This window comes from Octodon degus, unplaced genomic scaffold (genome assembly GCF_000260255.1).
Source record: "Octodon degus isolate 3935 unplaced genomic scaffold, OctDeg1.0 scaffold00119, whole genome shotgun sequence".
Lineage (NCBI taxonomy): Eukaryota > Metazoa > Chordata > Mammalia > Rodentia > Octodontidae > Octodon > Octodon degus.
This window is the reverse complement of record NW_004524695.1, coordinates 784,740-799,522: the sequence shown is the minus strand read 5'-3', so window position 1 is coordinate 799,522 and position 14,783 is coordinate 784,740. Positions and strand designations below refer to the sequence as shown.

General features: G+C 39.1%; 1 protein-coding gene across 1 annotated transcript; it reads left to right on the top strand.

Annotated features, from left to right (window-relative positions):
* Positions 1–4,160: 4,160 nt before the first annotated feature.
* On the top strand, positions 4,161–4,920 carry LOC101578702 (histone H1.4). The gene has a single exon (XM_004640115.2). The coding sequence runs from the start codon at positions 4,217–4,219 to the stop codon at positions 4,874–4,876; it is 660 nt and encodes a 219-aa protein (XP_004640172.1). The 5' UTR covers positions 4,161–4,216; the 3' UTR covers positions 4,877–4,920.
* The last annotated feature ends 9,863 nt before the right edge of the window (positions 4,921–14,783 follow it).

Here is a 14,783-nt window from a genome sequence, read left to right as displayed (position 1 = left end):
TTTTTGATGCTTGTTAATGACCTCAAGCCTGAAAAGCATTGCATAACAGAAGCCCTGGCACGGCAGTCAGAACTTTGTGAGGGGAATCTGGGATGTGCCTGTCAGAACATTTCCTCAACCTTTACAAATCCCTTTCTGCTCACTTAAAACAATGACGTAGATATGTAGCAGATTTGTACACTGACTACATATGTCCAGGTAACCACAATATAGTAGTAAAGAAACAGAAGGGATAAATATTAAGCAAGAGGAGTTAGGTAAAGACATGCTTTACTAAGGAATTCAAGTAGTCAAGGTTCAGCCAACACTGTGCAAACAGTAAATAATAGAACACAGAATACTTAACTTTGTTCTTCTTCCTCCTTCTTGAGCTCACTACAGCGGCTGGCCATGTGTGAATGCAAGAGGTCAGGACTGGAGTGCTCTGTCCCCATTTCCCAACATGTGGTGACATCCCACAAGGATATCTCTAGTAGTTTGAGTCGGTCCAGGAAAATACTAGGATCACAGGCAGTGTTTTGGCCCTGCTAGTCAACTGTAGTAAGAGCAAGAATTCTCAGTGACTGGCCATATGACTGGCAGGAAAATTTTTCTAAATATTCAGTTTCAGATGACACTTTGGAGATTTATCAGAATAGATTCATTGGAGAAATGTTTTGGCATTCATACTTAAAATATACAAATAAAGATGTATCTGTTACAGAATTCTGATACAGCCAGAGCAGTGGGCAGACTGATGAGGAAGAGAACTGGTATTGCGCCTATTTCATCATATTAAAGTGTCAAAAGAATATATTAAGCTAAATGTCAATAACTTGTTTGTCAGCCAAATAATTTTATTCATTACCCAGGCATGGTGGCAAATCCCTGTAGTCTCAGCACTCTAGAAGCTGAAGCAGGAAGCTCACTGGTATCATATTTAGCCTGGGCTAAATGGGCTAACCCATAGAATGTGTCTCAAAAATCAAAACAAAACAAAAAGTAGTTTTATTCATCAGAAAATATACTGAACCATAAAGAGCACATAGAGATGTGTTGAAAAATCAAAGAATTTAGAGTTTAAGTCCCTCTCAGAAATAAACTGAGAAATACATGAAGGTATTTTGAGCAAACATCAGTGTGTTGTAGAAAATCCCACTTACATTATTAGTTGTCATTAAGAATGAGTATAAGCCCATTATTATGTAATCAAATGTTCATCTAGTTGCATTTTCATTAGTTTGTTCTTGAGTTTTGGCCACTTTCTTTTTATTTTAATAAATGGTAAAGGTCATATTTATTTTTCACTAATTAAGCTAAATGTATTAGCTGAGTGTGATGGCAGATACCTGTAATTCCAGTACTCTGAGTGGGTTGAAGCAGAAGGATGGAAAGTTGTTCCCATCCTGAGCCACTGAACTTAGTGAGATACTATCTCAAAATTTAAAAATGGCCTCAAGAGGCTGATCAGTTCAAATACCAGCAATCTCACAAAATAAAACCCTAAAAATATTTACAAAGTAAGGTTTAAGAAGTGCTGGTAAAGTATATCATTTCACTCCAAATGTTGCATCAAAAAAATTTTTTTAATGTACTTTAGTTCGGGATCTGCAGAGTTGCACTACACAAATTGGACTCGAAGTGATCCTCCGGTTTTCAGCCTCCCAAGAGCTGAGATTACAGGCACACGCCGCCATGCCCAGCCTCTGTTGCCATCTCAGCACACCCCAGGGTGGGGCAGGGCCAACATAGCATACTGGTGATTGAACACCGGTCCCTGAGGCTGTGTAAGCAGGCACTTTAGTCCCCTGAGTTATCTGGCCAGCCCTGTAGCATTAACTTAAACAGGATTACAATATTTTAAAAACATTTAATTAAGGTAACATTGCAGCTTTGTATTCTATTTCAGTAGGAGGGTTTATATCTGTGAAAAGTATTTGAAGAACTAAAACTTAAAATGTTATTCAATGCTACTTTGTAAATAATCATGTCCATAAAATAGTACATCACATGGAAACACTAGGTAATACTATTTTTTTGTCCTGTAGTAGTACTTAACACTTTTTAAAAGCCAAGATAATCCCAGAAATAATTCCTTTTGTTGGGCCTTCGCTGCCCATGCACACTTTTCCTTGGTTGAGCAACTATGGAAAACACACTCTGTGGGTGCTTTGCAAAAGACAATGACTTCACTTGTGTAGCTTCTCAAAGCTGCCTCTGAGGTTGAAATTCTAGCTTGTCATTCAGTCCCTACATGCTACTTGAGGAGGACCACCTGAGTGTCGCTCCTGGGAAGAAGAGCAGTCTCTCCATTTTGGCTGTGCCTGACCCTATTTCCATGCATTGACAGGTACAGAGCTGGCTAGGACTTTTCCTTATCCCTTCAATTGGCTTTAAGCAATGCATATTGGTCTGGCTGAGGTGCTGGTGGTGGTCTTTGAAGACAGCATGTGTGTTTCCCTGATAACCCAAACCTGCTGCTCTTTAACATGAGCCTGGTTGAAAAAGGATGAAGAGCCAGTGCTCCAGGCTGTCTGCTGGGATCAAGCCTCAAGATAGAGGCTATGATTTCCTGGAGCTTGAAAGATTACACATCAGAGCTGAAGCACTAGACCCCAAAACATTAGATACTACCTCAAAACCATAACACAAATTACTTTTCTGCATGTCCTTCTCTCTGCATTGCTCAGAGGTAAAAGCTGGCCTCTTACCTAGCCCAGCTCACAATACTCACCTACTTTCTGCAATTCTCAGTCATTCATCCTCAAGCCACGCCTCCTTCAAGACTGAATAAAACCTGGGTGCAGCCCTGGGATGGAGGCTTTTGTTCCAGATGGTCATCACCATGGCTGGACTTAAGACCCCTTGGCTCTCCATAACTATAAATATGCCTTAAGTGTCCTTATTCTCTCTGTGAGGTGCATTGGAAATGGTAAATTGGAATTAACTTGATAGGATCCCAATAACTTATCCATGGGATTACAAATATAAACTTTCCGGACCAATACGAGGACCAAAAAGGGCTTCCTACATTACTTATTTTCTTTTTGAAGGCGCACTGGGAAGCATTAGGCCATAATCTTCATGGAGATTGAAACTACGTATGGTGAGTAGATTAGTCATTCGCCAACTATTCAATAATAACGAGGTCTGAGTTTCTATAACAATAGGAGTAGTAATGTTCCAATCCACAGTTCTCATTTCTTTTTCTCTCATGATCAATGCTTCAGTTCCAGTTCTAACTTGCATATTATAATTTTATCCTGAAACACATGCCAAAAAACCTTAAGAAACACTGTGGATAAATTCTTCAAACCAAAGTGTACCTCTGCTTCCAGGGACTTTATGGACACTATATGTGTTATTTGAAAATGTTCTTTTTCATCTCTGAACCCTGGGTATGCTTTGGAATTCTCTTACTTCCCAAATATGTTGAATTTCAGGTACCTCAACCCATGGAACAGTAGTCCAGGGGAAAAAGAAGCAACAGCCCCGCCCCCAACCCTTTGGGAGCAGAAAGAAAAAGAATTTTCCTAAGGAATTGTTTTAAAACTCAGGTATTGCAAAAGTAACCATGGTTGCATAGACTGATGTCTCAGGGGTCCAAAATTTAACCTCAAGTGGGCATTAATTTGTGTGGCATTAAACTAAACCAGTTTGATGAACTCAAATGCCCTCGGCTCAATAGGCAGGACTCTCTGAGGAGTTTGTGTTACTTCCCTCACTTAAGTGCAGATTTGTAATAAAAATCTTAGTGCCAGTGGCATGCTTTTTGGATATAATAGAAGCTAACCACTTGGAGAATCATATTGAGGAGGTCACAAAACTCTACACTTAAAGATCGGTTTATAATTTACGAAGAAAATAGAAAGTTTTGTTTCTCTGAGTTGAAATTTGCTGAGCACGGCAGGAAATATTACTAGTTTTTGGCAAAAGGTTCAGAGCTTTCCTCATTATTTCTGGTCTGTATGAAGCCTGAGGCTTCATGGATCATTATCTGAGAAAAATCAGACAATTCAATGTACAGAATTTTGATATTTTTGGCTTTTTTTGAGGTGTAACAAACACAACTCGGGATCGGAGAGGACACTCTGCGGCTGCCAGCGAGGCGGGCTGGACAGCGCACCAATCACGGTGCAGCTCCGCCCTATATAAGCGGGCGGGCGCAGCGCCGCGGCCGAGTCCCGGCCAGTGCCTGTGCTTCCGGCTCGAGTTCTTTCCCCACGCCGCCTTCAGCATGTCCGAGACCGCGCCTGCTGCCCCAGCCGCCCCGGCCCCAGCCGAGAAGACGCCGGTAAAGAAGAAAGCACGGAAGCCAGCAGGTGCTGCAAAGCGCAAGGCGACCGGGCCCCCGGTGTCCGAGCTCATCACCAAGGCTGTGGCCGCCTCCAAAGAGCGCAGCGGGGTGTCGCTAGCCGCGCTCAAGAAGGCGCTGGCGGCCGCCGGCTACGACGTGGAGAAGAACAACAGCCGCATCAAGCTGGGGCTGAAGAGCCTGGTGAGCAAGGGCACCCTGGTGCAGACCAAGGGCACCGGCGCCTCCGGCTCGTTCAAGCTCAACAAGAAGGCGGCTTCCGGGGAGGCCAAGCCCAAGGCCAAGAAGGCGGGCGCGGCCAAGCCCAAGAAGCCCGCGGGGGCAGCCAAGAAGCCGAAGAAGGCTGCGGGGGCCGCCGCGCCCAAGAAGAGCGCCAAGAAGACCCCCAAGAAGGCCAAGAAGCCCGCCGCGGCTGCTGGCGCCAAAAAGGCAAAGAGCCCCAAGAAAGCGAAAGCGGCAAAGCCCAAGAAGGCGCCCAAGAGCCCAGCAAAGGCCAAGGCGGTGAAGCCCAAGGCTGCAAAGCCGAAGACTGCCAAGCCGAAAACTGCCAAGCCCAAGAAGGCGGCAGCCAAAAAGAAATAGGAAGTTCCTTTGGCCAGCTGCTCCGAAGTTCCACACAACCCAAAGGCTCTTTTCAGAGCCACCCACAAATTCCATGAAAAGAGCTGTTGCACTTTGAGGGGTGTGGCCACTTGCGCAAGCGGTAGTGAGGGGTGGCTAGAGGGCGGCGCGAGTTTACAGTTCGCCTCGGGAGCGCAAAACAAGGTCGTTAAAGTTTCGCAGTCTGAGGGAAACCCGCGCGCGTTAAAGTGCGCTCATCACGGTTATGGTTCGCGTTTCTACGTGGAATTTCCACACGACCATGTTTTGGTTTTGGGGAATGCTGCAAACTGCATTTGAATTCTATTAAGAGTAAGATTTCTGTAATTTTAGTTAGAAATATTAAGGGAAGAACCAGACTTTGCATCCATCAAGTGCTTTTGAACTTGAAATCGAGAACTGAACGTTTTCAGATGGGCGTTTTATAGACTACAACCATTCAACATACCCTGTGCGTTTGAGAACTAAAGTGCTATTGCTTGGAGAGGTTTATTTATAGCAGGTTTGGGGAGCCCAGTTAGAGCTTTCTGATTGGACCGAAGTGAAATAAAGTAGCCAATGAAAAAGTAGACCTTTAGATGTCGTTTACATTCGCATTTGTGACGACATACTAAAGTTAATCCAATCAGATGAATTTTACTGACCTTATTTGAATACCACATCTATAAATGAATGTAACCTAGCTAGTGGGGGGACGATTTCACCAAGTATAACTTTTAGAGTGATTTTTTTGGTTTTTTTCAGTTGCTAAAGTGCCTGAACCCATCTAGGTTGACACGGCCTGGAAGAAAGACGAAGAAGGTAGACCAAGGCTCAGGAGGACAGTAAGAAGCGCAAGCGCAGTCACAAGGGAAGCGAATCCATTTTCTTGTGTACTGTACTCAAGCAGGTGCACCCCGAAACAGGCGTTTCGTCCAAGGCCTTGGACATCAAGAACTTCGTGAACATTTTCAAGTGCGTCCCTGGCACGGCATGGCGCCTGGTGCACTACAACAAGCGCTCAACCATCAGGTCTCGGGAGATACAGATGGCTGCTGCCGCCGGGTGAGCTGGCCAAGGACGTCTTGTTGGAGGAGACCAAGGCCATTATGAATTACACTAGCTCCAAGTAAGCTGTGTTTACACCTGCCCCGAAAGGCACTTTAAATGCTCTGCATGCTATCAATGACTTGTAATTCCTTAGCTCCAAGAGATTTTTTTTTTTTTTTTTTTTGGTCGATGTCTTAAAAGTTGTCACCAGTCTTTAATCGTTCCCTCATAGAAAATATCTGTAAAATAAAGCAAATAGCTAATCAGAAGTTGTCCACTCCACTGGGCTCATAAGTTCTGTGTAACTCTCGCAAACTACCTAACCATTGTGAGCTGCAAGTGTCATTCAGAATTTGCAGCTCCTCGCTTCATGTGTGATATTAAAAATTGGCTAAAAACTGTTAGATTTCCCTGAAATGCCAAAAGCTTTCTTCACTGCTTACTTTACAGCTGAGCCGATTTCCAAGCAAGTGCCTCTTAGGCAAAGGGGGAAGGGAGAAATAGGTATTTTCTATCCACAAGGCGTGGAGGGAGAGGGAAAGGGAAGCACTCTTTGAGACCCTTGCAAGTCTTCTGTTACACTCTTTGATAAAGTTAGTTCATGGTCTTTTTGTGGCCTTCAATTTAAAATCTCACAAATCCCCAGAGAGAATTTTAAAAACAAAAAAAAAAGCCAGTACACACTCCCAAGAAACAAAGTATGACCATAAAGAGCATTTGAGAGAAAATACAAATGTCAACAACGTTGAGATTCCTTTTACTCCATATAGTGACTGTCATCAAGAAATAAAATGCTAGTGGGTCTGGGAAGGAGAAATGTTTTCCATTATTGGTGAGAAAATAAACTAATACAACCATTATGAAATTTAATATACATACCTCTCTCAAAAAACTAAACTTCCATGTAACCCAGCTGTTTCCATCCTAAGAATCTTGCTGAGGAGTGTGTATTACACATTATCATGTCACAGCGGTGCGTGCATGCCCGTGTCTACTGCAGCACAGTTCACAATAGACAAACCTTGGAGGCAGCCTGTATGTCCTGCAATATATGAATACAGAAATTGCACACAAGGAAGTACAATTCTGTCATCAAGAAGGATAAATCTGAGTCATTTGTAGGAAAATGAATAGTTCACAAGACCCTTAAGTAAAATGAATGAGACACACAAGCATAAACATTATATGGTTTCTCTTATAGGAGAAATCTAAAATGTAAATAAAGAGCAAAATAAAAGAAATAATAGGAAGAAAAGATGAAGGGAGGGGAGGGGAAAATGCGGGTGGAAAGGAAGGGAGGGGAATGGAATAAAAGAGACTTATGATATTCATGTACCAACTCCTCCCATGTGATGTCATCATATACTGAGAACATGTATTTATAAAAATTGAACAAAAATAGTGAAACAAATGATCAATTGACAATGGAAACAAGGAATAAAAGACAAAATTGACTTAAAATAACTCTAATGTCTGCAAAAACATAAAAAGAATATAGACAGACTGAAAAACTGCAAAGATCAGAGCTGAAAAAAGAACCAAACAAGAATCTAGACAACGGGGTTCGATCCCCAGGACTGAATGCAGGGCCGGCCCTAGCCCCAGGTGCGCTGAGCCAGTGGCAGAGTGCGGGCCATGGTGGCATGTGCCTGTAATCCCAGCGCTGGGGAGGCTGAAAACAAGTAACACTACCAATTTGAGCTGCATAGTGAGACCCTGTACCAAATACATTAAAAAAAAGAAGAAAAGAAATTCTAGACAAGTTTCTATAACTAATACCATAAACAATATTGATTTTCATAAGTTTGTGTATTTGGCATGGGACTAATGCACTTTGAAATTCTGCAAACGTGACAATACTTGAACAGTTAATTTTTAACTTGCATTTTGTATCTAGCTAACTGTACCAAATTCTATTAATTCTGATCAATACCTAATATATTACCTTGATTTTTATCGCAGATGTTAATATTTGCAAATGAAAATGTTTTTCTTCTTTCCAGTAACTAATTGCTAGTTGCTTTTATTCCGTTAACTGCAGTATAAACAAGGTGCCATATTCGAAAAGCTAGCAGTCATGGTTGTCTGCATTTTCCTTGTTTCCATAGGAATGGTTTTTGCACTTTGTAATTTAGTGTGTATATATTCAGTATTTTGTTGGTCAAGTTGTCTTCCACGTCTGTTTTAAAATTTTTGTAAGAAATTTTTTATGAATTTCATTCAGTCATTTTGGGGAGGCATCTGACAGAATCATGGCCTTTTGCTTCTTTAGCCAGAGGTAGTGATGCATCATGAATTGCCTAATAATCTTTCATATGTGCATTTCTGTGTCATATCTTACTTGTTCATGTTGTATTATTAATTTAAATAATTGCTGGGTAAATTCTGGTTATATTTTACATGGATTTTCTTTTTCTATTTCTATGCATACATAAAATAGTCTATGATTGTTTCTCTTTTGGGTTTACTATCATCAAATTTTGTCACCAAGATTATGGTAGTTTCATAATAAAATTAAATATAGAAATCTCCATTTCAGTTCTATTTTCCTGTGTAACACATTATTCCAAAACTGACTATCTTAAATCCATGAACATAAAACCTTTACCACTTCTGCTGGCTGTGAATGAGAAGCAGAATGGCTAAGGGGTGGCTCAGGGCCTGTTCTGAGGTGTCAACACAGAAGCACGCGCTGTATTCTGGTGAAGACCACCATCTTCTAAAAGTGGCAGCTGTTGTCACTCAAAAACAGGGAAATCAGAAAAAGAGTGGAGCAAGCCTCAGCACATTTTTGACAAAGCCTTTAGAAGTCAGTACTACCATTACGGTAGTAAAAAGTACTACCAATAACGTAGTAAAAAGACTGCCACATCTTGTTCAGTACAAGCAAGCTGCTTCAACTTGGCACCTATCTAGAGGGGGATTAGGGTTCATTTTTTACGGACGGCATAGAAAAAGATTTTTGCTGACATATTTGTAAAGTACCATGCCACCTTTTTCAAATGTCACAAATGTTAAAGACCTCATAACAATCAGCTGTAAAATCGCTTGGATGTGATACCTTTATAAACGGTAGACCTATAAGAATCCCAACAGCATAAATTACAACTGACCATTGCCTAAATGAACAATAAAATCCCTGCAAGAATCTCCAAGGAATGTCTCAGGCCATTGGAAAGGGTAAAAAGACTGTACAACAGTATCAGGACCAGGACCTTTTTTGTTTAAAGGATTGAATTAATGGGTGAAATCCTAAAATGCCAACTGTAAAGCAAACCTCTACTACATGACTGTTGTTGGAATAGCCAACAAATTTGTTCCAGCTTTTTAAGAATAGTAATAAGGTAGAAAAATAAATACTTAATAACAAAAATTGAACTCTTGGAAATCTAAGGTAGTAAAAATATGAGAAAATTGTAGTTTTAAAACCAAATTAATAAAATTTAAATCTGGACAAAAAGATAAAGCTAATGTAATAGCTTATTTAATATATAGAATTCAAGAATGATAATTGACTATAAAATAAAAGTACAATATTGAAAATGGAAGACAACAGTTAACCTTAGGAATGTAAAACAAGAAACAAAATAGAAATCAAAAAAGGGCCAGGGAGATGGCTCAGTAGAATAAGCGCTTGCCTGGCAACAACAAGGGTCTGAGTTCAATCCCTGGTTCCACCAAAAAAAAAAGAAATTTAAAAAAAAAACAAAATCAATAAGGACTAGGACTGGTCAGATAGCTAAGTGGATTAAAGCACCTACTTAGGCAGCCACAGAGGCCAGGGGTTTGATCCTGGCCTGCCCTGCCCACCCTGCCCCCAGGGCACACTGAGATGGCAATGGAGACTGGGGCATGATGGCGTACACCTGTAATCCCAGCACTTGGAAGGCTGAAAAGCAGGCAGGATCATTACGAGTCTGATCTGTGTGGTGAGACCCTGTAGAGCCTGTACTAAATACACTAAAAAATAAAGAAAAATTTAAAGAAAAAACCACTGGCCAAATAGCTCAGTGGAATAAAGTGCCTGCAAGCAGGTGCAAGGGCCAGGGGTTCAATCCCCAGGCCTGCTGTGCTGGCCCACCCCCGGGGTGCGCTGAGATGACAATTGAGACTGGGCATGGGTGGCACACGCCTATAAACAGGTGGATCACTATACGTCCAATCTAGTAGTGAGACCCTAAACATCCTGTAAACCATTCCCCAAAGTACAAAAATAAATAATAGATAAAATTTTAAAAAGTTTAAAAAGAAACAAAATAGAACAACTTATTGAAGAAGAAATATAAGCAGATTCTTGAAATGTCTCCATATTCACTTTTAAATTATAGCAGGACTATATTCAAAGTGCTTACTTATAAATGAATTTATTCAAGAAACTGTCACTGAATGACACTGGGATGGGTACCAGTACTGACACTGGAAATAAAAAGAGGTATGAGAATGCAATCATTAACTTCCTAGCACCTTCAGCCCAGGAATAATAGAATAATATTAATGATGTGACATATTGTGAAGTTAAAAACAGTTTATAAAGACCCAATACTATTATGGACTACTGAACTCTTTAGAATATTTTGCTGAGTTTACACACCTATAATATTTAAATGATGGAACTTAACAAAAAAAGGGGATACAGATGAATGTCCATTTTGTATCTGTGTATTCAAAGTGGTTAGGATAGATATATAGTTATATTCTCTTAATGAATAGAAGGATTTGTTCTAATGGTGTTTGTAAATGGGATATCAAGTCTACATCTTGTACAGCAATTAACCACTAGAAAGAATGTATGCACTGTGTTAATTATTGAAACTGCCCTACTAATTTGGTTTGAAACTGTCTCATTGCTATTTGTTTCTCAATAAAATTATAGAAAAAAAATAAAAAATAAAAAAAACCCAGTTTCTAATACTACCCTTTAATCTCACACCCAATCCAGGGTTCAGGGTCTCTGAAACCAACCTCACAAGTAGCAGTTCACTAGAATTCACACAACTCAATGAAAGCTATTATACATAAGATTATACTTGATTACAACAATGAGACATATTAAAATCAGCTGAGAGAAGAGGCAAAGAGCAGAATGTAAGAGAGTTCCAAAGGCATTCTCATCGCTGGGCAGTGAGAGAAGGCAACAGGGTACTCTGTGGAGTACTGACAACCAGGAAAACTCCCCCAGCTCTGCTGTCCAGACTCTACTATCCCATTACATGTAGGACTGCTTATGTGGCTGGGCTTTCATCTTCAGTCTCTCCAGAGGACAGACATAGGGCATGGCCAATCCCCCATCACAAATGACATTGTTATAGTAACTGGAATATCCCAGGGTGCCTGGTAAACAAAAACACTTAAAAGGCAGGACATCCCTAAAGTCTGCAGATTACCTCCTAGTCAAAAAAAACAGCCACATCATTCTTTGGATAATGTAAATTCTTTACACATAGTCATAAATAAAAACTGTGTTTCTACAATTTTTAATTAGTTATGTATCATTAGCCATAATGAATTCTACACGTGTGCTGCTTTATTGTTCTATCACATTGTTGTGTTGTTCTTGTTTTTATTTTGTTTTTGTAGTGCTAGTGTCTAAACCCAGGGCCCTGGCCCTGAGCTACATCCCCAGCCTTTTATTTTCATTTCTTTGTTAAATTTTGAGATAGAGTCTCTATAAGTCCCTGAATTGTCTAGGCTGGATAAAAACATAAAAATCCTCCTGCTACATCCTTCCAGAGTGCTAGGATTACAGAAGTATGCATCACACACTAAATATTTAGACCAATTATGGACTCACTGAGAAATTTTATTTATTTATTTATTTTATTTTTTAGAACCAGAGATTGAACTCAGGCCCTTGCGCTTGCCGGGGAAGCACTTATTCCACTGAGCCATCTCTCCGGCCCCTCACTTCTTTTTTTTTTTTTTTTTTTTTTTCTAGTTTACTCAGACAAACAACTTCAGCTATATCCTCCTTTATTTGTACTCCCTAACTCCTGTCTAGAAAATAAGATTCAGAAGATTAAAGATTAATTTTAGGGAAACTTTGAAGATATTAAACTTCATTATGGTAGCCTGGCATTCTGTTCTCTGTAGAAAAGGAGCTCCCTTTCTCCATATGGTACCCAGCACTCACTCGAGTGGCTTTTCCCTCCATATTTCATAAAGTGTGCCAAAATTACAGGGAACAGGGATTGTAGAAATGTAGATTGTACTTAAGAACTTTATTTAAATATTTTACTGTGTTAAGCTATGCTTTAGAAAAATGAAACAGTATTTTATAAACATTACTGCTGCATTGTGCTATTTTTAAAAACAGCATGAAGTGGTAATGTGGCATAATTGGAAAAAAACAAATTAGAACTTTGGAAAAAATCTTAGAAATCTAAAGAAAATCCTACATCAGAATGAGGAAGGCAAAAAGGCTGATACAAAAGGGAATAGGTAAATTGATCTCTTTTTTTATGTCTTGGCTGTATATAATATCTGTCATATATTAACAGAAAGGGTCTTCAAGCTTCTCAGGTTCTGGGTTGAGTGAATTGTTTAAAATGTCACATCCGGGAGGCTTTCACTGACCACCATACGTAAAATCATATCCTTGTATCCCCAATCTTATCTTTATTCACTCTAATTATACATAGCACTAACAGACAACTTGTTTGTGTACTGCTTACCTGTTTCTCATCCTCAAGACTGTTCTAGGAAAGCAGAATCTTCATCTCCTTTGTGGGCTCCCTAATGCTTCAGGTTATTCCATACATGCAGAAGATGCTCAAAATCTATTTGCAGGGAGATGTAACTAACTGTTTTAAGTTTGTATATGTGTATAACAAAAGGGGTAGAAGACAAGGATGAGGTGTCACAATGGTTCAGTTAAATAAGTGAACCCAAAAAAGGTTCTCACTTTCCTCATCTACACCAAGAGAGTATTAATAGATCAGTCTTTAGAGATCCTTTAAGCTCTGAGATGATTCTCACAAATATTTTAAGCAGAGAGACATCTAGTAAGCACTTGTGTTTTCATTTACCATATTTAGTAATAAATAATATATTATATTATAGTTGGTTGCCAAATCTCTTCAAATCAAAAATTAAAGTAGAAAGACATGAGATTTTGAACTATTTGAATTCCACCTAAGAAGGATATTTGAGGGAATTCAAAGTAAAATCGTAATATTAATGCCCCTCAATTAAACATGATTTGAACTATTTGCTAATGCTAATAATGAGTAAGGTGAAGGCAACATTAGAGTGGAGATTTCCTGTAGACCATTATGCAAGCACATGTAAAAAACATCCTCTTTATATAGAAAATATTACTGCTGATGATAAAATGGCATCTAAAGCACATTTTTTAAATATATTTAATTAGGTAAGAAGTACATATTAATGTAGAGAAGAAATTAATTCATAAATTAAGTGAAAATAAAAATCTTTCCATAGGGGGGGAAAAAAAATCTTTCCATAGAAGTTGTGATGTATGGAAAGTCTCATCTATATAAAAATGATTGACTAGTGCACGTCCTTTGCAAATTTAACCTATCCTGGTTTGCCGCACATTGATTCATCAAAAAGTTATTTACTTGGCCGTGACTCATCCACATGGCTGCACTGACAAAGGTTCTACAATCTGAGGTACAGGATCTCAGGATAAATCCTGAGGGCATTTCACTGACCTTCTCAAACCAAAAAGCTACAACTCTTGTTGCATAGGTTCTGCTTTACCTTGGTCTTAACCATCCAGTAGAAAAGTATGAAGATGAAATATAGGAAGTAAAGCCATGTTGTTATGTTGAGCTGTGGGGGTCTCACGTCAATAATTTCTGACATTGCCAATTAAACAGAAGACCCAATGCTATTATGGGCTTCTGTACTCTTTTAGAATATTTTGCTGAGTCTACACACCTATAATATTCAACAACGGAACTTAAAGAAAAATTGGGGTATAACTATGAATGTCCATTTTGTATCTGTGTATTCAAAGTGGTTGGGATAGATATATAGTTGCATTCTCTTAATGAATAGAATGATTTTTTCTAATGGTGTTTGTAAGTAGGATCACAAGTCTGCATCTTATACAGCAATTAACCACTAAGAAGAATATATGCAGTGTATTATTTGTTGAAACTGTACTTTCGATTTGATTTGAAACTGTCTCATTGCTATATGTTTATCAATAAAACTTTGAAAAGGAAAAAAAAAACAGGTTAGTTGGACAGTTACAATAATTAATACATCGCATATTGGTGTCTTCATAGTAGTTAGTCATAATACAAGATGCCGACATGATATCTTGTTTAAACCCTAGCAGTAAAAAATCTTCTTGTTGAACTAAGAAAAAAAAAAAAAAGTTATTTACTGGGCCAGGGAGATAGTTCAGCAGCGTAAGCACTTGTGTGACAAGTGCAAGGTCCTGAGTTTGATCCTCGGTACCAAAAACAAAGTATTTACTTGAACACAAGAGATTAAGCAAGTTGTTGTAGCTTTTTCATTCTTAACTGATTTATAAAAGTAGAATTTATGTTATTATTATTATTATTATTATTATTATTATTTTAGGCAAGTCTTGCTATCTTGCTTTTTAAATCTTTTTGCCTCATCCTCCAGGGACTGAAATTACAGGTATGCACCAAGATGCTCAATTAGAATTTGTATCTTTTACAAGACTAGTTACTAGGAATTGTTTACCCTGGACTAACCTTTCCACAAGAAGTTTACATGAGAGGAGAGCTGAAAGTCTGTAAATTAAACATGACTGATAAAATGTGTGGAGAACTGAAATTGTGGTTTCATTATTAATTCAAGCCTTTATTATAGTCTCTTCTTTCTCCACCTACCTATACGTACTTGCACCCATCCATCC

Coding starts and splice junctions, on each gene's coding strand:
- LOC101578702 (XM_004640115.2), top strand. CDS start 4,217: ATGTCCGAGACCGCGCCTGCTGCCCCAGCCGCCCCGGCCCCAGCCGAG.